This window comes from Ursus arctos, unplaced genomic scaffold (assembly GCF_023065955.2).
Source record: "Ursus arctos isolate Adak ecotype North America unplaced genomic scaffold, UrsArc2.0 scaffold_2, whole genome shotgun sequence".
In the NCBI taxonomy this organism is placed as follows: Eukaryota; Metazoa; Chordata; class Mammalia; order Carnivora; family Ursidae; genus Ursus; species Ursus arctos.
Window position 1 is genome coordinate 64,541,574 of NW_026622874.1, and position 26,302 is coordinate 64,567,875.

General features: G+C 57.9%; 3 protein-coding genes across 6 annotated transcripts in view; 1 reads left to right on the top strand and 2 right to left on the bottom strand.

Moving 5' to 3' along the window:
* FDPS (farnesyl diphosphate synthase) overlaps positions 1-10,748 on the bottom strand; it is a 24,704-nt gene extending 13,956 nt beyond the window's left edge. For 2 of the 3 annotated variants that reach the window (XM_026485213.4, XM_057315166.1), the window contains exon 1: positions 10,252-10,748. The gene's annotated coding sequence lies outside the window, so the exon portion shown is untranslated. The remainder of the gene's footprint in view (positions 1-10,251) is intronic. The other variant, XM_044379088.3, reaches the window with a different exon arrangement.
* PKLR (pyruvate kinase L/R) lies at positions 7,556-15,562 on the top strand. 2 transcript variants are annotated; one of them, XM_026485227.4, is made up of 11 exons: positions 7,556-7,640; positions 8,106-8,288; positions 10,376-10,467; positions 10,573-10,704; positions 10,849-11,035; positions 11,382-11,652; positions 11,774-11,924; positions 12,216-12,368; positions 12,450-12,616; positions 13,521-13,702; positions 14,269-15,562. In XM_026485227.4, exons 1-11 carry the CDS (start codon positions 7,634-7,636, stop codon positions 14,373-14,375), a joined length of 1,632 nt encoding a protein of 543 aa, XP_026341012.1. In that variant the 5' UTR covers positions 7,556-7,633; the 3' UTR covers positions 14,376-15,562. The 2 variants fall into 2 exon arrangements, with proteins under 2 accessions (XP_026341012.1, XP_057171148.1); XM_057315165.1 differs by having other exon boundaries at positions 13,521-15,562.
* Positions 15,563-16,017: 455 nt separating this feature from the next.
* Positions 16,018-25,191, bottom strand: HCN3 (hyperpolarization activated cyclic nucleotide gated potassium channel 3). The gene is made up of 8 exons (XM_026485242.4): positions 24,879-25,191; positions 21,300-21,729; positions 20,238-20,399; positions 19,679-19,897; positions 19,146-19,292; positions 18,517-18,757; positions 17,508-17,672; positions 16,018-17,059 (listed from the first exon to the last, which is right to left on the bottom strand). Exons 1-8 carry the CDS (start codon positions 25,160-25,162, stop codon positions 16,359-16,361), a joined length of 2,349 nt encoding a protein of 782 aa, XP_026341027.2. The 5' UTR covers positions 25,163-25,191; the 3' UTR covers positions 16,018-16,358.
* Positions 25,192-26,302: the final 1,111 nt, after the last annotated feature.

Sequence of the window (26,302 nt, forward strand, 5' to 3'; positions counted from 1 at the left end):
TTTTCACGCTATTTAATTGTTGATGAAACTGGGTCTTTTGCTGCTAGACCTGCCCGTGTTCTTGGTCTGGCTGATGGCATCCACGCGTGACGCACCGCCCCCCCCCATTCCCTGTACGTCCTGGGAACCAGCAGTTGGGTTGGAGGCGCCAAGAGAATCAGAATTCTTCCAAGACATGCACTTCCTGTTGCATCGTGTCAGGAGGCACTGAGGCCTGGTTGCCCCACCTTTAGCGGGGCCAAACTTAATGGTTTTAATGGCTGTTGATGAGTATTTTGTTTTATTTTATATATTTTTTAAGTAAGCTCTATACCCAACGTGGGGCTTGAACTCACCACCCCGAGATCAAAAGTCACTTGTTCTACTGACAGAGCCAGCCAGGAGCCCCTACTGCTGAGTATCTTACATTTGACTGGACTGAAGGAGACGAGAAGCCCACCCAATGATGCCAGAGACCAGGTGAAACCTAAGCAATTGAACAGGAATGTTGCTGAACCGCGAAGACGAAGAAGGGCACCCAGGTATAGGGAACAGCATCTGCAAAGGTGCGGCTACGACGACGGAGAGGGCGTGGGTCTGGAAAACGTTGGGATCTACAGGTTCGGTTGACTGGCGTGAGCTGTGGGCAGCCAGAGGCTCCCAGTGTCACTGAGGTGCAGAAACAGTTGGGGGGGCAGGTCGGGGGGCCGGTAAGGAAGGGAGAAGAGCTCGGCGCTGCCGCAGTACAAGGTGCAGGAGAGAGGGGCTGAATGGTGAGAGGCGGCCGCCGGATCTGAGGGTCTGCAGCTCCGGAAAGAGGCCAGAGCCGGCTAGGCCGCCGCAAGAGCTGGGCCCCTCACCAGTCAGTCACTCACTGACCCCACCAGGCATCAGGAACGTACCAGTGGGCAACAGAGACAAAATGCCTGTTCTCCCGGAACTGACTTTCTAGGTGGGCCAGGAACACAGGGAACAAGTCCCGTGTAGAAAAGCTGAGCGGGAAGGACAGCAAAGCACGGGGAAGCCTGCTGTGGTCCGTGGGTGGTCCCAGAAGGCCTCATCTTGGCACTGGAAAGAAGTGAGCAGGAAGTAGGGAGAGAGCCATGTGGCCATCAGGGGCCTGGACTGAACGTTCAAGCAGCTCCCTCTCAGGCAGAGGCTTATCTCCCTTGTTTGAGAAACATGGGTGATGTAGGAAAGACATGAGGGTTCGAAGTCCACAGCCAAGAAAGAATTCTTGAGACGTCTTTGGTGCAAAAAGGTGGTTTTATTAAAGCATGGGGACGGGACTGTTGGGCAGAAAGAGCTGCACCAGGGTCACGAGGAGTGCCCCATTATAGACTTTCAAGTCGGGAGGGGGTCAGGGAGAGCACAAGCCTCCCAGGTATTTCAGAAACAAGGTTTCCAGGCCCCCGAGGGGGCGAGCTATTGTTAGGAAAGGTCCTTTATGGCTGTTTAGTAAAAACTCAGTGTGAGACCCTTCAGGTGAATATCAGTGGGTCATAGCTTGGGGGTGATTGCCAACAGGTATCTTGGGGGGTAGGGATAGAGGAAGGTTCCAAAGGAAGCTCTATTATGTTAAAGTAGCCTCATAGGGTCCTGGGGGTTGGGCTAAGGTTGCCTTTTGCCCTTAGCAAAGTTCAACTTGAGGCCGCTGGGTCCCTAGAGGAAGGTCCCTCTGCCTGTTCCAAGGACTTGTCGATGGGCTGTGGGCAGTGAGGACAGTTAATAATTTTTCTTTTGCCTCTGTTTTCCACATCATGGGAGCCAGTGTGACGGGATTAATGCGGGGCAGGGGGCACTGGGAAGAAAAGCAGGGCCTCGTAAGGCCTGTAGCCTGCGCTCTGCGTGAGGTGAGACCATTGGGGGATGTGGAGCCGCGTGCTGGGTTTGCACCCTCTACCCCCCTCTCCAGACCCCTGTTCCCTTGTGAAGCTCTCCCACCGCCCCTCTTCTCACTAGGGTGGAGCCGCCTGCCCTCACAGGCGACCCAGAGCTTTGCGGAGTGCGGCAGGCCTTCACGGAAGGCTCCCCGGGTCCACACAGCTGTCCACAGCAGCACCGTTCACCACAGCCGAAAGGGGGCGACACCAGGTGTCCGTTCCCAGACAGAGGGATAATCAGGGTGTGGCCTGGATACAATGGAGCATTATTCAGCCTCAAAAAGGAAGGACGTTTGGAGACAGGCTACAGTATGGATAAGACTTGGAAACATGGTGAGTGAAATAAGCCAGTCACAAAAGGACAGTGAGTAATTGCACTTCTAGGAGGTCCCTAGAGTCAGCAAATCCATAGACACAGAAAGTAGAATGGAAGTCACGAGGGACTGGGCGAGATGGGAACCGGGAGTTAGTGTTTAATGGGGACAGAATTTCTGTTTGAGTTGGTGAGAACAATTTTGGAAATAGTATTGCTGGTCGCCCAACACTGTGAAGGTACTCGATGCCACTGAATTGTGCGCCTAAGAATGGTTCAATGGTCAGTTTTTAATATATATATAATATATATATTAAGATTTTATTTATTTATTTGACAGAGACAGAGAGAGAGCACAAGCAGGGAGAGCTGCAGAGGGAGAAGGGGAAGCAGGCTCCCCGCTCAGTGGGGCTGGACCCCAGGACCCTGGGATCACGACCTGAGCCCAAGGCAGACGCCCCACCAACTGAGTCGCCCAGGTGCTCCATCTTATGTATATTTTACCACAATTTTCAAAAAAAACAAAAGAGACTTGGGCCCCGACTCTGGGCAGTTTCCTCCCCTGCAAGTGAGAGGTCCCACAGTGCATTTCAGGCAGTCTATTACAATCCGTGCACAAAAGCAAGGCCTCCCTTCTGATGCAAGGAGCCCGAGCTCTAGAATCTGCGAGGGCGGGCACAGAATGCCCTGCTCAGTACCCTGCTACCACCTGCATAACAAGGGGAGCCTCCGGGGCGCCTGCGGCCTCGTTCAGTGCAGCATGTGCCCCTTGGTCTTTGGGTTGTGAGTTTGAGCCCCACATTGGACACACAGATTACTAAAAAAATAATAATGAATTGGGGCGCCTGGGTGGCTCAGTCCTTTAAGCGTCTCACTTCTGCTCAGGTCATGATCTCCGGGTCCTCGGATGGAGCCCCAGGTCAGGCTCTCCCCGAAACAGGGAGTCTGCTTGTCCTTCTCCCTCTGCCCCTCCCCCTGCTCGGCTCTCTCTCTCTCAAATAAACAAACAAACAAACAAACAAATAAGTAAAATCTTTTAAAATAATAAAAATAAAAATAAAATGTTCCCGTATTTCAAGAAAAGGGGGATATATATTGTTTGTAACTTCATGGTCTATTTCTGAGAGAAGACGCAGAAACTTCTGGTAGAATCGGGGCGGGGGGGGGACATGAGTGGCTGGAACAGGATGGGGTCAGGAAGGGAGAAACTTCACTTTTACCCTGGAACTCTGCCTTTTGCATATTGCGCAAGTGTCTATGCAAATAAACGTAAATAGACTTGAACAAATTCTTGGGAGCTGCTGGAGACGCAGACGCAGGGCCCACCCCCGGACTGGGCTGCGGACGGTCGCAGGCGAGTGGCCAGGCGCACGCCCACTGCACCCCCGGGACCGCAGGCCGAAGCTGGCGGGTCTTGGCCCGCAGGGGTGGGGGCGGCCCCGGGCGGCTCTCTGGCGCCCCCCGCAGACCGTCCGCCGCCGCGCGTGCGGAGGGAAGCGGCCTCCAGCGGCCGCGCAGGTGCCAGCTGGCGTGCACATGAGAGCGGGAGCGCGTGTGTGTCCCGGGAGGGCGCGCGTATGCGCGCTTGTGCCGGCACTGGCCTGTCCCTGCGCTTCACTCCCTTCGGCTCTGGTGCGGCCTCCTCTGCGAGAGCACCCTGGGACCTCCTCCGTCACCAGCAACCTTCCACCCCGGTCCCCGCTGCGTCCTGAACGCGCACTTCACTAACCCTAAGTGCCAGCATTCCTGTCTCTCCCCCGTCGGGCGCGGGTCTGACGCTCAGAATCCCGCGTGGGGCAGGGCACGTGCTGAGAACACGTCCACGCTCGAGTCTGCGTGTGCTTGACGCCATGTGAGCAGCTCTGTGCACGTCTGAGGCTGTGGCAGTGTGCGCGCCGGCCGGCTGGGGAGGGCTCTTACAGCCAAAGCTGATGCTTGGATCCCGCGGGCCTGCCGTCCTTCAGGCTTTGTCACCCACGGGCCTCCTGCCCAGGGCTGCCTGACCCTGGGACAAAGGGCAGAACACCTCTCACGTGGTGTGGTCACTGTGGACCCAGGGTCAGTCCCATTGCTTTTCGTCTTTGACTTCATTTCAGGTCAAAGCTTTTGGACAGGACAAGGGATGCTTTGGGCACCAACCCTTTCTCCTGTTAGCTACTTGGGGCTTGGATCACTGGGATTCTGGTGCTCCCAAGCGGTCTTTGAGCGAGATTGAAATCACCAGGCCAACCTTAAACAACCCACGTCCCTTCCCACCCGCCAAGCACAAGACCTAATTCCCCAATCCGTAAAGTCTGTTATGTTCCCTCTGGTTACATCTTCCAACCATCTTTATTTGTTCTGTCTTCTATAAACAGAGCCTAGGATCCCGCGCTCCTTCCCCCTTGTCAGTCCTTCCTGCTATCCAACCTCTTTCTTTCCACTCAGAGGCTGAGGGAAGGGATGGAGTTCAGTGGCTGCAGCTCAGCCTCTGCTCCCACACTGAGTCTGAATCCCAGCCCTGCTGCTGACAAGACATTTAGCCCCAGACAACGTGTATCGGGCAGGGTTCCATCGGGAACCAAGGGCTCTCTCAAATCAGATAAACTGGGGAATGTTTCTAACAGGATCATATCCAAAGGTGTGCCGCTAAATCACAAGGGATACACCATTACCCCAGATCTAGTCACAGTGTGACGGGGGGCTTAGTATCACCTTCAGGGGCCCAGGGGATGGGAACAGAATGGGTCCTCAAATCTGGAGAGGGCTCCTGGCAGGAGCTGCGACCTCCAGCAACCTTGCAGGAAGAAGGGGAGGGAAAGTGCCCAGCCTTCCTCTCCTCTGTCTCGTCTCCCATTGGTGCCCCTTTCCAGCTGCCAAGCCTGGCAGAAGCCATGGGCAAGGCCTTCAGCATCCCAGCCTCAGAGTGGACAAGGGTAGAGAAAGGATCTGGAACGGCAGAAGATGCCTAGCCCACCCTGCTAGCCTGGGCTCCCTCGCTGTCAAGCAGGCTGTCAAGCCCACCTTCCTTCTCAGTTGTCATGGTGATAAGGAAGCCGCGCAGGAGAGGACAGAGGGACGCGGGTCCCAGCACACCGTAAGTGCTCAGGGAACGGGTCCTACTGTCCGCCTATTGATTTGAATGGTTAATTGGCATCTTGAAGTGTGTGTGTCTAAAACTGAAACCTTGCGTGTTTCCTCTGCAAACCTGTTACTCCGCTAGTCTCAGTAAATGGCACTACCATCTACCCAGCTGCTCATGCCAGACCTGTCAGCACCCTCCTCAGGGCATGGAAGCCTCCCTCTCCCACTCCCCGCATCTGTCCCTCCACCCTGTGTGCCCTTCTCCAGAGACACCTCAGACCTGTCTCCCTCTCGCCATCTCCACTGCTGCCGTTAGTCCGTCGCCTCGTGCCGGGATCTCTCCTAAAACCTCTGGCCTCGCTGCTACTCTGAGATCTCCACCGGTCAGTCGGAGGGAGCCAGAGAACGTGCCATGTCGTGTCACTCCACTGCTGTAAATCTGGTGCCCTCCGCGTCCCTGCTTCCGTCTCCAGTCTCGCAGGCACCCGCCCCCTCCTCCCTGCACAAGTGCCTCTCCGCTCCAGGCCCCCGTCTCAGAGCGGCCTTCTCTCTCTGTAGCACCAGGCCTTTTCCTTCCTCAGACACTCCACAGGTATTCTTTTTAATCCCACAGAAAACTTGCTTCAAATTGTCCCCACTAGTTTCTTCTCATCCTTCCAATCTCAGCTTGAATATGACCACACTCCAGAGAGGCTTTACCAAACCAGCCCATCTGAACCACACGTCTCTTCTCCCCGTTGACTCTGCTGTTCTGGTACCCTGATCAGTTCCTTAAGAGCACTTACAAAGTTTGTGCTTGTCGGGGTGCCCAGGTGGCTCAGTCGGTTAAGCATCCCACTCTTGATTTCGGCTCAGGTCATGGTCTCAGGGCTGTGAGATCTGGGCCCTGCTTCCAGCTCCGGGCTCAGCAGGGAGCCTGCTTGAGATTCTCTCTCTTCCTCTGCCCCCTCCCCACGCACGTGTGCACACTCTCTCTCTTAAAAAAAGAAAACCTTTACAAAAACACAAAGTTTGTGGTTGTAAATTCATTTTTTGGTGCTTGTTTGTTTTTTTTTTAAGATTTTATTTATTCATTTGACAGAGATAGCCAGTGAGAGAGGGAACACAAGCAGGGGGAGTGGGAGAGGAAGAAGCAGGCTCATAGCGGAGGAGCCTGATGTGGGGCTCCATCCCATAACGCCGGGATCACGCCCTGAGCCGAAGGCAGACGCTTAACCGCTGAGCCACCCAGGCACCCCTGGTGTTTGTTTTATTTAATTTTACTTTTATTTTTTAAAATGTTTGTCATCTCTACTCCCAACATGGGGCTTGAACTCAGGACCCTGAAATCAAGAGTCACACGCTCTTCCAACTGAGCCAGCCAGGAGCCCCTTGGTGCTTGTTTATTGTCTGTGTCCCCATGCTGTAAATCCCACAGAAGGGCAAAGGCCCTGTCTGTTTTGCTCACCATTGTATCCTTGGGACCTGGCACAGAGTAGATGTTCAATAAATACTGGCCAATGAGCAAATGGTGGCCAGTGTTATGGTAACAGTGATGCTGTCAGAGCCCTTCCAGAGAATCGCACCACACTGTCGCAGTGCTCCCCACCCCCTTTCTTCAGGCTCCAGTCCTTACCATAAACCCACCTCCTTCCTAGATTCATCTAGAACTAACTTCAGTAAAGTACAAAGGAAAAGGGACCCTATCACCAAAATCCCTATTCAGGTTGATGACAGCATGAATGAACTGGAAACTTATCAGGAAAAGTGGATGAGAGAGGGGGGATGCCAGAAGATGGGGCAGAGAGACAGCACGTCTGGGGGCGGGACTCTGTGTGGGGACAGGGGCAGCCAGCTGGGTGTGCCCCTTTTCTTTTCTCTGTCTCCCTTAGATAAGACCAGCAGTTCTGTCCTCCTCTCTCCCCATCTCCACAGCCTCTCACTTTGTAAGCATGTCCAGCCAGGAGAGCATACAAGCCCAGGAGCTTTGGTCAAGGATCTCTAAGTCCCAAAGGGACTTAGCAAAGTCCATCCTGATTGGGGCTCCAGGAGGTAAGGAAAGGGGAAGCCACTGAATAGAGTGGGGAGTGAGGGTGGAAATCAGGAGTGGGGGTGGAGATACAAATAACCGACATCTGCTGCTAGCTGAGAGGGCCTTGGCGGGGCGGGGGGGGAATCTCTGTTCACTGGAGTCTCCTCTGTGTTCAGTTTTGGGCCCTCGTCCGAGCCTCTTTCCCAGCCTCTGTAGGCAGGGGTCCTGCAGCATGGGAGCCACGGGGCACTCCCGTGTTGCCTGGACTTTGGCCCCTGGTGGTGACACTTTAACCAGCATGCCCAACTCCTCCCTTGGCCCGCGTGCCTCTGACAACCCGACAGCGTGGAGCAGACCCCCAGAGACAGGCAGGCGCTCAGGGGCATGGAGGGTACGGCTGGGAGTGGGGCTCCTCTGGGCTGGGATGGGTCAAGCTATAGAGACCCTAGGACCGGAGCAGCATTGAAGGGACTGGGGAAACTCAGAGGAGGGCGTTGGGAAGCCAGCCCATGGGAAAGGAGAGAACAGGGAGCTTAGGAAAGGGGACTGGGTGATTCCAGATCATGAGCAGTCACTGTGGACTAGATATGGTGAACGGCTGAGGCTGAGGGAAGTCAGCAGCTGCAGGGCAGGAAGTCGGGTTCTAAAGGCTCAGAGAGCTGGAAGGTCAAGAACTGGAGCCTAGAGTCAGCCAGGCCTGGATGCGAATTCCATCTCTAGGATAGCGTCTGTGTAGTGCCCAGCTTCTAAGAAGGGCTCAGTGAAACCTGACGAGGACACAGAGGGGACATGGGGTGCACTGAGGTGAAGGGTGGGGGGTTGCGGCAGCTGCCCACGCAGCCCTCTTCCACTGCAGGGCCGGCGGGGTACCTGAGGCGGGCTAGCGTGGCCCAGCTGACCCACGAGCTGGGCACGGCCTTCTTCCAGCGGCAGCAGCTGTCGGCTGCTATGGCAGACAGCTTCCTGGAGCACCTGTGCCTCCTGGACATCGACTCGGAGCCCGTGGCCGCCCGCAGTACCAGCATCATTGCCACCATCGGTGAGCGTCCCCCCACCCCAGCTTCACAGGACCCCTTGAGTGTTTCTCCAGATGCTTCCCCACCTGCTGTCTCCTCTGAGACCTCTCCATGTTTGACAGAGTCATCCATTCAAACAAATACTTGTTGAGCATTTGGTAGCCAAGGTTTTGGGCCCCGGGAGTCAATCGGTGACATAAATGAAGATCCCCGCCCTAGGGGGGCTGACCATCTAGCTGGGCGAGACAATAAATACTAAACATACTAACTTAAAAATAAATAGATTATTTAGTATGTGAGAAAGTGGTAGGAACTATGGAAACAAGGAACACAGAGCATAGTAAGGGGTGTTGGGGGCTCAAGGGCAGGAGGCAGGCTGCAGTCCGAGGTGGAGATTGGGGAGCCATTGTTCACAAAATTACATCTGAGCAAAGGTGTGAAGGAGATGAGAGGAAGCTGTGCTCATGGGGGCGGGGGGCGGCAGAGTTCCAGGCAAGGGAGCAGCCAGTGCAAAGGCCCCCCAGTCAAGGAGGCTGGAATGGTTAGAAACCATCAGGAAGGAAGAGTAGCAAAATGAAGACATTGTAGGGGAGGAGGAGATCATGTAGGGCTTAGGGGCCATTCTTAGAGTTCGAGTTCAGTTTTCCTCCGAGAGAAGTGGGAGAGGGCTGCAGAGTGCCAGGGGGAGGATGACTCGCTCTTCCTTATGCTGCAACGGACCGCCGGCTGTACTGAAGAGGTTGGGGGTGGCCGTGGGGGCAAGAGCAGAAGCCGCTCCTGCGACATTTCTGGCTCACACCAGGTGGGGGCAGTGGTGGTGGTCAGAAGAGATCAGCTCCTGAGTGCATTTGGAAGATGGAGTCGACAGGATTTCCAGATGGGCTGGACATGGGGAGGGGCTGAGGGTGAAAAAGGAGTCATAGAGGAGTCCAAGGCTTTTGGCGTGAGGCACTAGAAGGATGCATTATCAACTGAGCAGCAAAGACCTTACAGAGGTTTTGCAGGGAGGAGATCAGGAGTTGGGCGTCGTGCATGCTGAGTTCAGATGCGCAGAGGCAATCAGATACACAAGTCTGGGTTTGGGGCAGAGGTCTGAATTGGAGATACAAATGTGGGAGTCGTCAGCATGTAGACGGTGTTTAAAGCCAAGAGACTCGGTGAGACCACCAAGGGAGTGAAGGGAAAATGACAGAGAAGAGAATGAGGCATCTATTGTCAAGGGGAGGAAGCAAGGGCTGAGAAGCAGCGGCCAGTGGGGTGGGAGGGGACAGGAGAGGCGGCATGTCCTGGCGGCCACGTGAGGAAGGTGCGTCAAGGACGCGGGCCCAACGCTGCTGACTGACCAGCGGGATGAGCACAATTTAGCAACGACACGGAGGCTCTTGGCGACCCTGGCTGGAAGAGATGCAGTAGAGAGGCGGGGCCGGAGTGAGAGCTAGGGAGAAGAGGGACAGGAAGGAGAACCAGAGGCAGAGAGCAGACAGCCCTCGCAATGGGTGCTGCTGCAAAGGAGAGCAAAGAAGCAGGACTGTAGCTGGAGGGGCGCTGGGGCTTAGAGAATTTCTTTGATGATGAAAGAGAGCAGCAGGGCTACGTGCTGATACGCACCAACAGAAAGGAACACATTGATGTCACAGGGGGCTGAATCTGTCTTGGAGCAGCTGACGAAGGGGCCTCGTGCCCATGTGCAAACTGGCTTTGGGAAGGGGCTCTCAGTTACGCAGCTGCCTGGCCAGCAAAGCAGGGGTGGGGGGAGATCGCCTCTCCTCTGTCGGTATGAGGCCTCTCAGCTCTAAGGGCCCAGACGGACCCCAAATGACCTCACCTGGCACGTTATCTCCTGCCGTACCCCCTCATGCACCAGGGAACCCCCACTCTGCAGCAGTTACATCACTGCCAACACAGTTGCCTCAAGCCTAGCTCAGGACGCTGCCCTCCAAGACCCCCACGGTGCCCCCCCCCTCAAGGAAGCAGGTGTTGGCTGACCTGTGAGCAGAGAGGTTGCGTCAGGGAATAAAGGTCAGGCGGCTGGGCTGCTGTGGCGTGGGGCGGCTCTGCGGGTGGCGATGGGTCTGGGAAGAAGGTTGTCTGAGTGGAATCTCTGCTTCAGGGCCGGCCTCTCACTCGGTAGAGAGCCTCAAGGAGATGATCAAAGCCGGGATGAACATTGCGCGCCTCAACTTCTCGCACGGCTCCCACGAGGTTTGGGGCAGGGCCAAGGGGAGGGGGCGGAGCTAAAGCTTGCCGGGGGTGGGGGTAGGGGTAGGCTGGCTACCTTCCCCTGAAATCGCTGCCGCTCGTCCCCAGTACCACGCTCAGTCCATCGCCAACATCCGGGAGGCGGTGGAGAGCTTTGCAACTTCTCCCCTCGGCTACCGACCCGTGGCCATCGCCCTGGACACCAAGGGACCGGAGATACGCACCGGAGTCCTGCAGGGGGTGAGAGGCGGGCCTCGCGCCGCGGGCTTCCCCAGGCGCCCCCCGCCTCCGGCTGTGCGAGGGGCGGGGCCGAGGCCGCGGGGGCGGGGCCCGGGAGGGTGTGGCACGAGGCGGGTCTCAAGGCCACTCTGGCCCCGCCCCTAGGGCCCGGAGGCCGAGGTGGAGCTAGTGAAGGGCTCCCGGGTGCTGGTGACCGTGGACCCAGCGTTCCGGACAAGGGGGGACGCGAACACCGTGTGGGTGGACTACCCCAATATCGTGAAGGTCGTGCCGGTGGGGGGCCGCATCTACATAGACGACGGGCTCATCTCCCTCCAGGTCAAGAAAATCGGTGCGGATGAGCCGCCGCCCCAGCGGGAAGGCAGGGTTCACTCCCTTCCCTTGGCCCCCTCGCCCCGTAGACCCGCCGCCCCCACCCCTGGCCAGCGCCCTTCCTCACCCGCCCCGGGAGCCCCCGGTGTCCAGACTTGTGGGCCCCACCCAGGCTGGGGCTGGACTGCTGGGTTCGCCTCTTCTTGCGGGCCCACGGTGCCTGTTCGGTGCGCAGGCCTGGCCAAGGGTGGACAGACACTAGGACATGGGTTGCTCACTCCTGGAGGCCCAAGACCCGAGCTCGCTCTCCGTGACTATGCCCCCTGCTCACCCCTGACCTGCGCTGGCTCTTTCCGTGCCTGTAGGCCTGGAGGGGCTGGAGACCCAAGTGGAGAACGGAGGCCTCCTGGGCAGCCGGAAGGGCGTGAACTTGCCAGGCGCCGAGGTGGACTTGCCCGGGCTGTCTGAGCAAGACGTCCTGGACTTGCGCTTCGGGGTGCAGCATAACGTGGACATCGTCTTTGCCTCCTTCGTGCGGAAAGCCAGTGATGTGGCTACCATCCGAGCTGCTCTGGGGCCTGAAGGACGCAACATCAAGATCATTAGCAAAATCGAGAACCACGAAGGCGTGAAGAAGTGAGGCTTGGTTTTTGTCCCCATCAGGCCCTAGCCGTCCCCATCACCCTCCTCTTCTCCAGCCTGCTTCTCCCTGGAATCTCCTGGCTCTTCCCCAGCCCTGACTCCCCCAAACGCCCAGGTTTGATGAAATCCTGGAGGTGAGCGATGGCATCATGGTGGCACGGGGCGACCTGGGCATCGAGATCCCAGCCGAGAAGGTTTTCCTGGCCCAGAAGATGATGATCGGACGTTGCAACTTGGCGGGCAAGCCCGTCGTCTGCGCCACACAGGTCTGGAATGAGCCCTCGGGCCCCCGGCATTCTCCGGGTTTTGGGGACACCTGAGGGTGGATACCCACACCTTAGGTCTGTAGCACATTTTGCTCAAACAACGAAGTTGGGAAGAGATTCTGTGAGCCCCATTTTCAGATGAGGAAACCGAGTCGTCAGAATCACATAGTTTATGACTGTGACCCTGGCTTTCAGGGCCCTCTGAGAGCGACAGAGAAGTAGCTCGGGCAGGGTTCCCAGTCAGAGTGGGAGTCTGACAGCCCTGACGGCCCGATGTCTGATGTCCCCCAGATGCTGGAGAGCATGATCGCGAAGCCGCGGCCGACCCGGGCAGAGACGAGTGATGTAGCCAATGCCGTGCTGGACGGAGCCGACTGCATCATGCTGTCGGGCGAGACCGCCAAGGGCCGATTTCCCGTGGAGGCGGTGAAGATGCAGCACGCGGTAGGAGCTCCGAACGCCAGAACAAGAGCCCCTTCCCGGCTGCGGTGCCCCCGCCCCCGCCTGACCTCCCAGTGCTTGCAGATCGCCCGGGAGGCGGAGGCTGCGGTGTACCACCGGCAGCTGTTTGAGGAACTGCGCCGGGCAGCGCCCCTGAGCCGCGATCCCACTGAGGTCACTGCCATAGGCGCGGTAGAGGCCGCCTTCAAGTGCTGTGCTGCCGCCATCATCGTGCTGACCACGACTGGCCGGTGAGGGGACACTGGCCATGGCAGGACGGAGCTTTGGGCCGGGGCAGGCTGGGATGGGCCCCAGGCTGGCCAGTGAGGGGACACTGGCCACGGCAGGACGGAGCTTTGGGCCGGGGTAGGCTGGGATGGGGCCCAGGCTGGCCGGTGAGGGGACACTGGCCACGGCAGGACAGAGCTTTGGGCTGGGGTAGGCTGGGATGGGCCCCAGGCTGGCCGGTGAGGGGACACTGGCCACGGCAGGACGGAGCTTTGGGCCGGGGCAGGCTGGGATGGGCGCCAGGCTTGAGTTTTGTCTTGACGTCAGAGATGAAGAGTATCGTTCTGTGGCAAGAGGAGAGGTGGCTGGAGGCCAGGAAAGATGGATCTTGGAGCTGTGAGCTCCAGGGGCTTGGAAGAGAAGGTGATATCACTGGGCACGTAGGCTTCCAGGACACTTTAGGGCCCCTGCTTTTAACCCACAAAGCCTTACCATGCTGAGGTGTTGCAGAAGGGCCCAGAAGGCCTTAGTTCTAAGTCTTTGCTCTGAAATCAGCTATGATGCCTCGGGTAAGTCACCCAGGCCCTATTGACCTCCGTTTTCTTGTGGGGTTGTGAGGACTAACAAGAGACACTTGTGAGTTAAGTACTACATGTAGGTACGTTCCCAGGAGGGTTTTATGCCTCTGAAGAAGTTTCTTATTATCTGCTTTGATCTACGCTTCCTCATCTCTGATCTTCTTTGTGTCACAAGAGGGGCAGGCATTCTTATGCCCATTTTACAGGTGAGAAACACAAGGCCCAGAGAAATATGATGACTCACCCAGGGCCACACAGCTTGTTTGTGACACCTGGGACCAGAACCCAAACCCTCGTTTCCTGGTTCAACACTCTGTCACTATTCTGAGACCTTCTCCATCTCCTTCAGCTCAGCACAGCTGCTGTCTCGGTACCGACCTCGGGCAGCAGTCATTGCTGTCACCCGTTCTGCCCAGGCTGCTCGGCAGGCCCACCTGTGCCGAGGGGTCTTCCCCTTGCTCTACAGTGAACCTCCAGAGGCCATCTGGGCAGACGACGTGGATCGCCGGGTCCAATTTGGCATTGAAAGTGGTGAGCTGCCTACGTTTCCTCCCATCCGGCCCTGGGTCTGCGCCATCAGTCCCCCGACCTTAACTTCCACACCCACTCAGAGGGCCTTGCCTCTCTCCTCTGGTCCCAGAGTTTCTCTGAGAGGTTTACTAAGACACAGGGATATTTTGGCCTCCAGGGGCGGGGGGACATGCTGAGGAGGAGGGCAGTGGGAGCGAGGTCTGCCCAGCTACTGCCCGCACCAGGTGGCCAGAGCTGGGTGGGACGTAAGGAGTAAGAGGTGAGAGTCCAAGAGGGACCCAGCCCCGCCCCCCAGCTGGAACTAAAATCTGATTGACTGTGATCACACCCCACCCCTTCCTTTCAGCATGGCAGCACAGGCGGACAGCCACCCTGGACGCACCTGCAGCTCCAACAGACTGCCGCGGTCGCGCTCCTCGTGGCGCCGCCTGTGGCGCACCGTGCAGTTCGCCTCAGGCCCCTCCAGCTGCCCTGGAGGAGATGGAGGGTAGTGGCTGGTTCTCGTGACAGGGCTGGCCTGTGTCCTTCAATGGCTGACTGTCATCTTCTCCCCGCACCCCTGCCAGGAAAGCTCCGTGGCTTCCTTCGCGTGGGGGACCTGGTGATCGTGGTGACAGGCTGGCGACCTGGCTCTGGCTACACCAACATCATGCGAGTGCTGAGCGTCTCCTGAGACACCACGCCCTGCTGACCCAGCCCGACCCGGACCCCACTCCCTCCACCCCACCATCCCCCTATGGTCCCACAGCTGTCTTCTCTGTTCCGGGCCCTCCAGGCTGAGGCCACATCTGCTGTCTAGCCCCGTTCCAGGGCGCCTCTTCCCCTCTCCCTTTCACGAAGGCCCCGAAGGTCTGTATCCAGCTAAGCACTGGCCATCTGGCAGCACCAATCCTATGTCCCCTGTGCCCAGTGCTCTCAGCTGGGCCCTAAGACGCTCTGAGCCCCTAATCCTAGCTTAGCTGGTTAATTCGATTCCCCTGGGCTTCCCGTACCTGGGGGGTGGGGGGCGGGGGAACAGGGCAGTCTCCACAAAATCACTACCCGTGCAGTCTGATACTCTCTGGTGGCCCTCGTGACGATCTGGGCATCTCCAGGGGAGAACGCCACCTCTTCCTTCGTTGTGAGGGACAGTGACATCAAAGCACCACTCTTTTGGAGAATCGAGGCGGGATGAGCACCGGGGAGCCCTGAGAGCTGGGGGTCTCCTGTTGTCACTGTCTTCACAACCTCTGCTGGGTTGGCAGGCCTCTCCCTGGCTGCTCTCATGCCCACCCATCCCTTGCTGGGTCAGAGGCCCAGCTGCCTCCTCCTGCACCCAGAAACTCCTTCTTGCCCGTGTGTTCCCCCACACAAACCAGGAGCCAAAACGAGTAGCTCTGTTTTCCTTTTAAACCCAGGTGTCTGGGAGCAGTTATAAAACCCCAGGACACTTAACTCAAGAAGAAGGATTTAGGATCCTGGCCCCACATTCTCTGATACTGTAGAGCGGGCATGGGGACAGAGCGGGGCGAGGGATTTCTCCCATCCCCGAGAAGGCAGAGGTAGTGGCGAGCCTGCCCTTCCCCAGGCTTGGATACCTCGGGTCCTCCCCTTACTCTTGCAGCAGCAGTAACCTCGGGCGGAGCAAAACCCCTAAAAGTAGCAAGAGTCCTCCTCCCCGCTTGGGTAGCCCTTCCCGCCGCACCCTAGGCAGGGAGAGGGCTCAGTATTGCTGCCTGCTGATGGAGCGGAGCGAAGACCACAGGAGCCGGCATGGAGGGCCCTGGTCCTTCCTCTCTCCGTACAAGGAGAGGTGGGGAGGGGAGGATAAAGGAACGGCTGAATAAAATCAATTAATAATAAAACTAGCAAATGAATAAATACAATTATTACGTGATTGAATAATAAGAATAAACGAGGGAGGGAGGGAGGAAAGAAAGTGCCATCTAAGGATCAGCCACTTGCCCCTACTTGGGGGGATCCAGGCTGGCACATTAAATGAGGTGCCAACCATCCTTTAGCGTCAAGGGGCACACCAGCAGGGCAGGGGCATGGGGAGGAGGTGGCCCCAGTCTACAAAAAGACAGTTCTAGCACAGGGACAGAGAGTGCAGGGGACTTGACAGGAGACGTGTTCCTGCTGGTGGGGGCAGAGGGGCGGGCCCACACTGGGAAGCCAGGACATCTGTTGATGGCAGCGGAGGCACAGGGGATCGGCAGTGCCCGCTGTGCTAGGGAGACAGAGGACGAACGCAGCAGGCAGCACCTGGCAGGGTCACGGGCCGGGAAACAGACATCTAGTTGCTTGGCAGTGATGGCGGTGGCAAGGACTTGTGCTTGGTGAGACGGGGGCCTGGGCCCGAGCCTGCGCCTGGCAGGATCATGCCAGGGGAACACCCCTCTCGGAGCCTTGGAATCACTTCTACTTGGCAGTGAAGACATACAGCGCCTGGCACAGTGTCTTGAACATGGTAGGCGCTCAGACATTTGGAGGATGGGTGAATGGATTAGGAGGATGTCAGACAGGCTGCAGGGTGCCTGAGCTGAGGACAGAAACCGTCCCCTTGGTAGTAAAGGGAGATATTCCCACAGGGCCGTGTTTCAGGTCTCCTTGGCCTCCCCAAGAGGCGTCTGCCCTCAGGCACACACTGCTGCATCCAAGAGCTTACCCAAAAGTTTCACATGTTGGCAGAGAGCTGGGGGCCCCGAGGGGCAGCTGGCTCGGGCACTGAGGGCCTGGGGGGCTGGGCTGTCCCTGGAAGCTTGGCCAAGAGCCCTGAGGAGGACAGGCGTTCACTCCCTGAGCCCTTACGCCCGGGAGAGCCATCCCCAGCGGCCCGTTGAGGCAGAGAGGGTTGGGAGGCCGAGAGTGGGCGGCCCCGAAGTCCTAGTCGCCGTCCACCTCCTCCTGGGGGGGGGCCCAGCAAGGACACCTGGGAGCGCCCAGCCCGGGACAGGCTGGCGTGGAGGGTTCGGGCAGGCGGGACGGGCAGGCGGGAGGTAGATGCCCATGGACCGCGGGCCAGCAGAGGGCCAGCTCGGACAGGCACTAGCGGGGAGGCTGGGGAGCCTGCTGAGCGTCGAGCAGAGCGAGCCAGGAGGGTGGCTGGAGAGTCAGGGGAGAGGGGCAGCAGGCCCCGCTGGTGAGTCAGGGCCATGGCCACACTGGACGTCACGGCGGCCGCCTGCAGAGGCGCGCGCACCAGTGGCTCCCACAGCACCGGCTTTCCGCTGAGCCGAGCGCCTGTGCCTGGGGCTGGGCCCCGAACACCCCGGGCCATGTCCCTGTCATGCTGCACCAAGTGCTGCTCCATGGTGCCCCCACTGCTGCCCGGACTTGGCTCAGAGCGTTTCCGCTGCAGTACAGAATTCTTCTTGCCTAGAAATGGTCCCAGTGGGGAGAGAATGAGGATATGGAAGGAGTCCAAGGGGAAGGCTGGGTATCAGAGAGCAGGAGGATAGCAAGATGGAGTCAAAAGATGGCAACAGGGTGGGGGATGGGGCTGGAGGTTGGGAGGTGGGGGTTGGAACAAGAGGGTCAGGGATGAGAGCATGGATCAGAGATGGTGTGGGTCAGGGACAGGTACTCGGGACTCTGGGCATGGAGACTCGGGGTGATATGTGCAGGGGCAGGAGACACGGAGTGACAAGGACCGTGAGGCATAGTGTTGATGGTCTTGTGGGGGCATTTGCTGAGAACAGGGTGGGCTGGGGTGTGACACTGGTGCATTAGAGCCTGGGCCCCAGGAGGCGGGGGGGCGCCTTGCTGTGGCGGTGGGTGGGGACACAGCCAGGACCCCAGGGCGCACAGGGCAGACGAGCCTCACCGATGCGTTGCAGGCGATCCATGGCCACGGTCTCAAAGGCCCGGCGCATCATGGGGAACTCCTCCAGCACGGCGTTGAAATGGTCCACACTGAGCGAGTAGAGGCGGCAGTAGGTGTCAGCCCGCACGCTGGCTGTGCGCCGGCCCCGCGTCAGCAGACAGATCTCTGTCCAAGTTGGGAGAAGGCCTTCAGACCCGCCGTCCCCAGAATTCCCTCTCGCCTGCAGCAGCTGACCCAGCCTCCTCAGGCTCCTCCCCACCCCCACCAAGGTCCCTAAACACCCCAAGGGTTGTCTTTCTCCAGACTGCACGATTACAATCCCTCTCACTCTCTCCAAATTAAAGCTGACAAACAGGTGGGTCTCTCTGGCCCCCACGCGCCCAGTTATTCCACTCCATTTAATTCGTACCCACTCTCCTACTCTGGCCCAAGGGGCAGGCCTGGGGCAGTGCCCTCTCTGTACCTTCTCCACCCGCCCCTTGGAATGAAGTCCAAGGGCAACCGAGAAGGAGAAAAAGCAGTGCCAAAGGGCAAAGTCAACAGGACAGGGATGCTGGAGAGTGGCAGGTGGTTTGAGGCTGAGACAGGGCAGAGCCTCAAGAGGCTTTGGGCAGCATTTGGTGGAAAGGCTCCCACTGCCGTAGCCTGACCCCCGAACCGTGCCGCCAGGGCATCCCACCACGGAGCCATCAAACTCAAGCCCCTGGAACAGCAGGGCTTTATTGCTATCTTTCTTTCATCTCCTAGATCCTTGAACTTCACTGCTTAAGGGTTCTACAAGACCCATTGGCCCAGAAATTGTCAAGCTGGCTATGCATCGGACTCTCATAGGAAGCTGTTTAAAACCGCAGAGCCCCAGGGCCCAGGCCCCGAGACTCTGGTTAAGCAGGCCTAGGGAAGGCTGGGACTCTGTGATTCTGCACACAGCCAGGCAGGGACCCTGATCCAGGGGAGCAATTGCCCTCTGGCCTCTGCTCTAGTCCCCCCACCCTCCCTGAGGCCTGCTGACCCCCAAAGTAGGATCCGTCGGTGAGGCGGGTGTCCCGGGCGCCACGTGCCAGCACACTGAGCAGCCCATGCTGGATGAAGTACATCTTCCTGCCCACAGAGCCCTCGCGCACCACCAGGTCCCCCGGCTGGAAGACCTCAAAGCGTAGCTTGGTCAGCACGGCCGTGACGAAGCTGGGGTCGGCGTGGGCAAACAGTGGCATGTGGGCCACCAGGCCCCGGCAGGTGAAGTTAATGATCTCCTGGGCAGGGGAGGGGCCTGTCAGGCAGGCAGTGACCCCTGGCCCAACGTGCCCCCATCAAGCTCATCTGTCTCCAGAGGCCCCACCCCTGGGGTCATGATCTGCCAAAGGATGGGGATGCTTCAGTGGGCCTGGGACCATCCTTAAGCTCCTGCCTTCAGAGCTCTCCCATAAGCCCCCGCAGGACCGTCCCCCCAAAACAGGGATCCTTGCTGCCCCTCACCATGTATACTTAACTCCCATAAGACCTTCCAGAAAGACCCTAGTCCCTAAAAGCCCCCCAGAGGCCTGGCCTCTGATGAGGCCCTCCACAGGCCCTCCTCCCTACAGGTGCACCTACTGACCAGTAGCCCCCACCCCAGATGGGACCCCACGCGCCCAGCCCCACCTCCCGAAGCGGCTCGCTCAGCTCGCCCAGGATGCTGTCCTCGTCGAACATCTTCCCCTGGTAGCGGTGCTCGTAGTAGTCGTGGATGCGCTGCCGGGTGTCAGCCGGCAGCTTGTGGAAGGACATGTACTGCTCCACCTGCTTGTACTGGAGGGCCAGCCGGGGGCCAGCAGGCGGCGGACACAGAGCCAGGTGCAGGGCAGGGGTCGTGGGGGCGGTATGTGGAAGAAAGACCACAGGCATTGGCCAATCCGGAGGCGTGAAACATGGAGACACAAGGAGGTATGGCAGGCCACAGGGAAGTCACACGGCAGTCACAGGAAAACCCAGACGTGGGCAGAGGAAGGGTCCAAGGACAGGGATATAGGTCCAAACAAGGAAACAGTCACACACAGGGGCACGGGACAAACGGACACAGGGCAGGCAAGGACAGAGACCCAATGGGGGCATGCATCAGAATTGGCCTGGAGTGGAGCTACCCAGCCTCTAACACGCTTCCATGCCCACCCCTTCCTTCTCCTGCCCCTGCTGACCTTCTCCTGGTACTGACGCCGGGAGGAGTCCAGGGACTGGATGAGCGCCGTGGCATGGCCGATGAACATGGCGTAGCAGGTGGCGCCCACGATCATGCTGAGCATGGTGAGCCAGACGTCGGGCATGCCGACAGGGGCCTGCTGCCCGTAGCCGATGCACAGCATGTGGCTCATGGCCTTGAACAGGGCGTGGGAATACTGGCGCCCCCACGAGTGGTTCTGGAGGGCAGAGGGCATTGCCGAGCTGGGGACAGCCTCCTCGGAGAGGCCTCATCCTCCTCCTGCAATCCCCCCCTTCGGTCCTTCCGCCTGCCCCCCCTCTTCTTCAGACTTGGTTCTGGGGGCCTGGGGGCAGAAGGGGCCTCTCTGCAGCGTGGGGGCCCTCGGTGTCCGCCTTCGTGTCCTTCCCTGCCTGCTCCCCACAACACAAAAGCGCTTCCTCTAGGTAGCCCCCCTCACCTCCCCACTCTGTCAATCATCTCCCGCCTCCTGAGCCCCCAACTCAAGCTGAAGAGCCTCGAGCAGGCCCAGAAGCGCCAGAGCCGTGGGGAGTTCTCACCACCATGCGGTTGATGGAGACCCAGCAGTCAGGAGGGAAGTCCTGCAGCATGGGCACCAGGAACTGCAGGCAGCCGTCCCAGTGGCACAGCAGCAGCATCATCCCGATGAGGTTGCAGATGCGGACCACGGCGCTGGCCAGGTCGTAGGTCATGTGAAAGATCTGAGAAGTCCGAGGAGCGCCTGCTGTGGACAGGACCCCCTCCCCGCCGGTCCTCCTCTATTCCTGGCCCTGCAGATTCTCTCCCTGAGCTTCTCTGTAGCCCCAGCCCCCACGAATTTGTTAAGCCTGGCTGTTGCCGCGTCTAGAGAGCCCTACGGCACACACGCAGAGATACTACAAAGTCGGCTGTGTCACTACGCTCATCTGATAGAGAGGAGATGGAGGCCGGTCATGTGCCCAGAATCACGGTGTCACAGCAGAAACAAAAACATCGACTGCACAGGCTGCCCAGGCTGTGCTGGCGGGAAGAGAGGAAAGAGGGCATTTCACAGTGTACTGTCCCCAAGGCGTGCGTGCAAGGATTCACGCCCACAGCCCCCTGGCCCTCCCGTAGCACTAACAGAGAGCTTACTATGTTGCAGGCACTGTTCTAGGAGCTTTACGGGTATTAATTCCTTTAGTCCTTACAACCTTCTCATATGTAAGTATATTTAACACTTTCATTTTATAGAAGAGGAAACGAAGTCTCATATAGTAAATAGTAAAACGGGGATACGATCACAGGCAACGAGATTGCAGGGCTCACACTCTGAACCACTCAAATCCGCTCCGCTCAAAGCTGAAACGCCAGGCCCTTCCGCAGCCTGCTCCGCTCCCAATTCCTCGGGGCCAGAGGCCAACTAACCTGCAAGTGTTCCTCCACGGCTGTGCTCCACCCTCCTCACCTCCGGGGCGTGGGGGGGGGCCCACCCCCTGAACCCTCATCGTGCCCCTGCTTCCGCCCCACCAACTTTGGAGAGAGCCCACCCAGCTGCCTCACCCCATAAAGTCACCAGGAGCCCCACCCATAGCGCTGTCCCAGAGGAGCCTGCGAGACCCCTGCCCACCTCCCCGCCCCACCTCCTCCCACTGGTGGATGTAGCGGATGAGGCGGGAGAGGCGGAGCAGCCGCAGCAGGCTGAGGATCTTGGTGAAGCGCACGATGCGCAGCGCCCGCGCTGTTTTGTAGACCTCGGCGTCCAGTCGTGGCTCCAGCTCCACCACCAGGAAGATGTAATCCACCGGGATGGAGGAGATGAGATCGACGAGGAACCAGGTGCGCAGGTAGCGCGACCGGATGGCGCGCGGTGCCAGCAGGATTTCGGCGCCCTCCTCCACCACGATGCCGGTGCGGAAGTTGAGCACCAGATCCAGCAGGAAGAAAGTGTCCGAGAGGACGTTGAAGACGATCCACGGCGGGGAGTTCTCCTCCTTGAAGAAGGTGATGCCCACGGGCAGCACAATGAGGTTCCCCACCATCAACAGGAGCATGATCAGGTCCCAGTAAAACCTAAGGTGGGGGCAGGACGGGAGCAAGACCACGAGATTGCACCAGCCGCAAGACAAACAGGAGAGAGTCTGATACAGCCAAGGGTGGGGAAGGGAATGGCCATTTACAGCTGATCGGGGTGGAAGGTGGGACCACCATCTGGGAAAATAGTTTGGCGTTATCTAAGTTAAACATTTGCATTCCCGGCAACCCAGCAATCCCACTCTAAGCACATCCACACTCAAGGGAAGCGTGTGCTCCAGGAGATACATACAGGAATGTTTACAGCAGCAGGAGATCTGGAAACAATCCAGAATGTTCATCAGTAGAACAATGTAGATACATAAAATAAATACCATAGATAGACTGTGCCATACTCGCACCCTGGAATCATCTACAGCAGGCCCTGAAATCACCCAGCGCTGCGGCGATCCGCAGCTTGCCTGAATCTCACTAGTCTAGTGCTGAGCCAAAGAAAAAACAAAAGGACACATACTGGATGATTCCACTTGCACAAAGTTCCAAAGCAGGCAAGACTAAACTGCATTATTTAGAGATTCACAGAAAAGTGGTAAACTATTAAAAAAAAAAAAAGTAAGGACATGAGTGCCACAAAAATTAGAACAGTAGGTTAGGGAAAGGGCTGTGAGAGCAGTTGAGGGTGCTTCCGGGTGCCGGCAAGGTAGTCTCTCTTCACTTAGGTGGTTGTGACATGAGGGTGTGCTTCGTGATTGCATATCCATGGACGTATGTATGTGTGTACGTGCGTGTATGTGCACACACACATGTATTTTGAGTATATATGCAGTATAATATATCAGCATATACTACACCGCTATGTAGGTGTCTACTGCATAGACACCTACTGTACACGTATCTACTGTATACGCATCCTCACTCTATACACACGTCTCTTTAATACGTATAATATATACTTAATATCTTATCATGTATATGCTTTATGTCACTACCATTAAATAAATATTTTTAAAGTTAAAAAAAGATCAAGTACCCTGTGCTAACCCCGCAGGGTGGTTGAACACATAGGCGCTGAGACAATGGGTAGACGGTGCTGTGGAAGCACTAGTTGGTTTCATGACTCACCCACCTTTTGTTCGAGATTTCTGAAGAGGTTGCTGCTTCTTCCATCTGCAGCTCTCTGCCCATTCCTGGTCTAGGACTTCATGCCCTCCCCACCCCAACCCTCCTTCCCAACACAGCTGGACCCATGGTTCCTGGTTCTCTGCTGGGATCTATCTGGTCATCTATGTCCCAGGGTGGGGTGGTCTGTTCTGCTTCCCATCTGAACTGAGCTTTACAGGGATGTCCCACCCCCCTCCACAGCCCTTCAGACAGGGCTGCACACAGAGAGGTTCCGCAGGAGATCCCGAGGCTGTGAGGTTTAAAGCTCTGCACCCCTTTCCTTCCCTGATCTCCCTATGCCTGCTGACACTCTGGCTGAGCCCAGGCAAGGGCACAAGCAGGGGAGGGCCACACTGCTGTGCTGGAAGTGTGGAAGAAGAGGTCAGGAGGAAGCTAGGAGAAGCCTTCATTCAGAGATCACTGGACCATCTAGGGCCCCCATTAGCAACGCTGGTTTTATTTCTGTTTTTTTTTTAAAGATTTATTTATGTATTTGAGAGAGAGAGAGCAGCGGGGGGGGGGGGGCAGAGAGAGAGGAAGAGGGAGTCTTAAGCAGACTGAGTGCAGAGCCCGATGTGGGGCTCGATCTCATGACTGAGATCACAACCTGAGCCGAAACCAAGAGTTGGACGCTTAACTGACTGGGGGCCACCCAGGTGCCCCAGGTCTGGTGGTTTTAATTCCAGGACACATCGAATCACAGGATCAAACCAGGATCCACCCCCTTCTGAGTCTGACTACAAAATCAATCTTTTCAGCTTCTAAAAGAAACATGGGGATTCCCAAATCCAGGCCTCCAGGAAGCCCCTCAGACTATGTGCTTTCAATCAACAACAACTCCTTTACCCCCTCTTCCTCCGCCTCCTGGCCACTGGAGAAACCCTGTACTGTGAGCTGGGAGAGAGGACGAGAGGAGGGCTCGCCCAGCCATGGAGCATCTTCACAGCCTGACTCACAGGCAGTCACAAGCCTAGCGGGTGATGCAGTAGAGAGGACAGAGAAGAAGCATGATAATAAGGGAGATACATGGCTTCTGGGGTTACATCTGAGGATGAAATGGGGGAGGGGAGGGAGATCACAGGAGGCTAGAACAGGTGCACTGGTGGAGTGGGAATGAGGCAGTAAGGGAGAGGAAGGAACAATGGGAGAAAGGGGAACATTAAGGGAGTGTGTATGGCTGTGGATTCAAAATGATGTCCAGGTCTCCAATTGTGTTTCCAGCCTCCCGATTCACACCTCATCCTTTCTGCTCATTTTCCTCCCCACCTTAGATGCTTTGGACACACTGTTGCCTCATCCAAAAGCTGTCCTTCATTTCCCCCAAGGACAGGGCTGCTCTCCTCCCCTAGCGACCTTGATGTAGAGGTACAGCCTGATGGGGACTGTGAAATAGCCCCACCTCCACCCTCCGTCCCTATGTCTTTCTGATAATCACCTGGGAGGGCGGCCGTGCCCCTGCGTTCTTGCCTCAATCGCTCGGAGTCCCGTCCCTGCCCCGCCGCATCCCGCCTTCAGCACCAGGGACAGCGACAAGAACCGCAGCTGGTCCGCCCCCCCCCCCCGGCCCCCGCCCCCCAGCCTCCCTATTTTTTCCTGGTTGCCTGCCCTGCTGAACTATGCAGGTGCTGGGCGTGGAAGTGCAAGGGTGGGAGATACGGGAGCTCGGTTTCTCCTTCATGCTGACTCCGAGCCTTGGAACATGACATAATTTCCCAGATCCCCAGCAGACAGGACTGTAGGAGGCAGTGGTCCCTAACTCCAGCAGTCCCTGTGGTCCAGGTGGAGTGCTGGGTTCCCGAAACGGGAAATCCAGGTCTCTGTTGTCTGGTCACCGAGGACCTCCGTCTGGGAATCCCTCGCCCAAGAATTCCCAGGCTAGATTAGGGGAAGTGATTCTGTCGTCCCACCCGAGGACCCCTGGGCCGGAAATGAAGTGTCCGTGGAGGGTTGGGCGGACCCTGCCCCCATGTCGCGGCCCGTGGGGGTGGGATCTGTGTTCCCCTCCCTCCTTGCTGGGCCCCCAGTACCGGAAGTCGCTGTAGGGGTGGATGATCCAGGCCCCCGCTGACTTGACCCTCTCCTGCTCGATTTCCACTGCTTTGTGGCTGCCGAACACGCGAAGGGAGAACTTGTTGACCGTGGGCTGGAGCAGCGTCCCGAGCTGCCTCCGCTTGGGCTCGGGCCCCGAAGCGGGCCCGGGGAGCGGTCCCGAGGCCGCGGTCGCAGGCGGCGGGGCAGCAGGAGGCGCTGCCTCCAGCCCAGGGGTCGCCCGTTCGTCGGCCCCTGTCGTCGGCCGCTGCTCTGCCTCCATGACGCCCGTTGGCTTACAGGCTTGGCGTCGTAGACCCTGCCGCGGCCATCTGGGACCCCGACCCCTCCCGGAGTAGGAGCCGGCGCACGCAGCCCGGCGGGCTGGGAGCTGCCGGCGCGCGGGGTGGAGGGGGTGTGTGCGCCAGACTCGCGGGCGGGCGGCCGGCGGGTTGCGCGGCGCCCCCTGGCGGGAGCCGCCTCGGGAGAGGCGGGGCCAACGAAGCCCGCCTCCTGGGAGGACTCCGGCGTGGGCATGGCCTAGCCGGTGGGGGCGCTGCTCCAAGTGCTGGAGGAGGAGGGGGCGGGGAAACGCAGCCAGAGTCGCGGAGGGGGCGTGGCCCAGCGTTTATGGCTTTTAGCCAATGAGCGCTAGGGAGGCGGAGCCGCCTGCGAGTGGCGGGAAAACCGACGCTGGTTGTTTGTAGGTCCCAGAGTCTCTGAAGGGCGAGGAATTGGGGACCAATGGAAGAGTCGGAGAATGGCCATTCTTACGGACTTCCTGCATTTCCCTTTCTTTCTCAGCACTCTCCTAGGCATATTCCTTTCTTCTCATCTCCTCCATACCCCTCCCCCTGGTATTTCATTTCCCAATTCATTGTGCCAATCTTCACCAAGTGACCCTACCCGTCACTGAGTGGACGCTGAGGACACAAAGGTGAATACCCAAGTTCCAGCCACAAAGCCAGTCTCGTCTATGTCCGCACACAGACACAAGAGCTAGAAGCTCCTGAACATCTCAAATTCCTCCACTCCTTTCCGTTTCTTATGGCCACTGCTTTATTTCAAGCCTTCAGCATTTTTTCACTTCAATTATTATTTCAGAGGCCTCTACAAGGGGCCCTACACCCTCTCAGGCCAGCTCTTTTCCCACAGTCCGCCAGAGTTACCCGTCTAAGATTCAAATGTGCTATGCCCTTCACACCTCCCCATCTTCTGTAAGATGACATTTAAGCTCCTTAGAATGACATACGAGGCCCTGCAAAGTATGGACCTAATGTCAACAGCCTCTCCTCTTCTTCTTTTTTTTTAGATTTTATTTATTTATTTGACAGAGAGAGAGCCAGCGAGAGAGGGAACACAAACAGGGGGAGTAGGAGAGGAAGAAGCAGGCTCCCAGCAGAGGAGCCTGATGTGGGGCTCA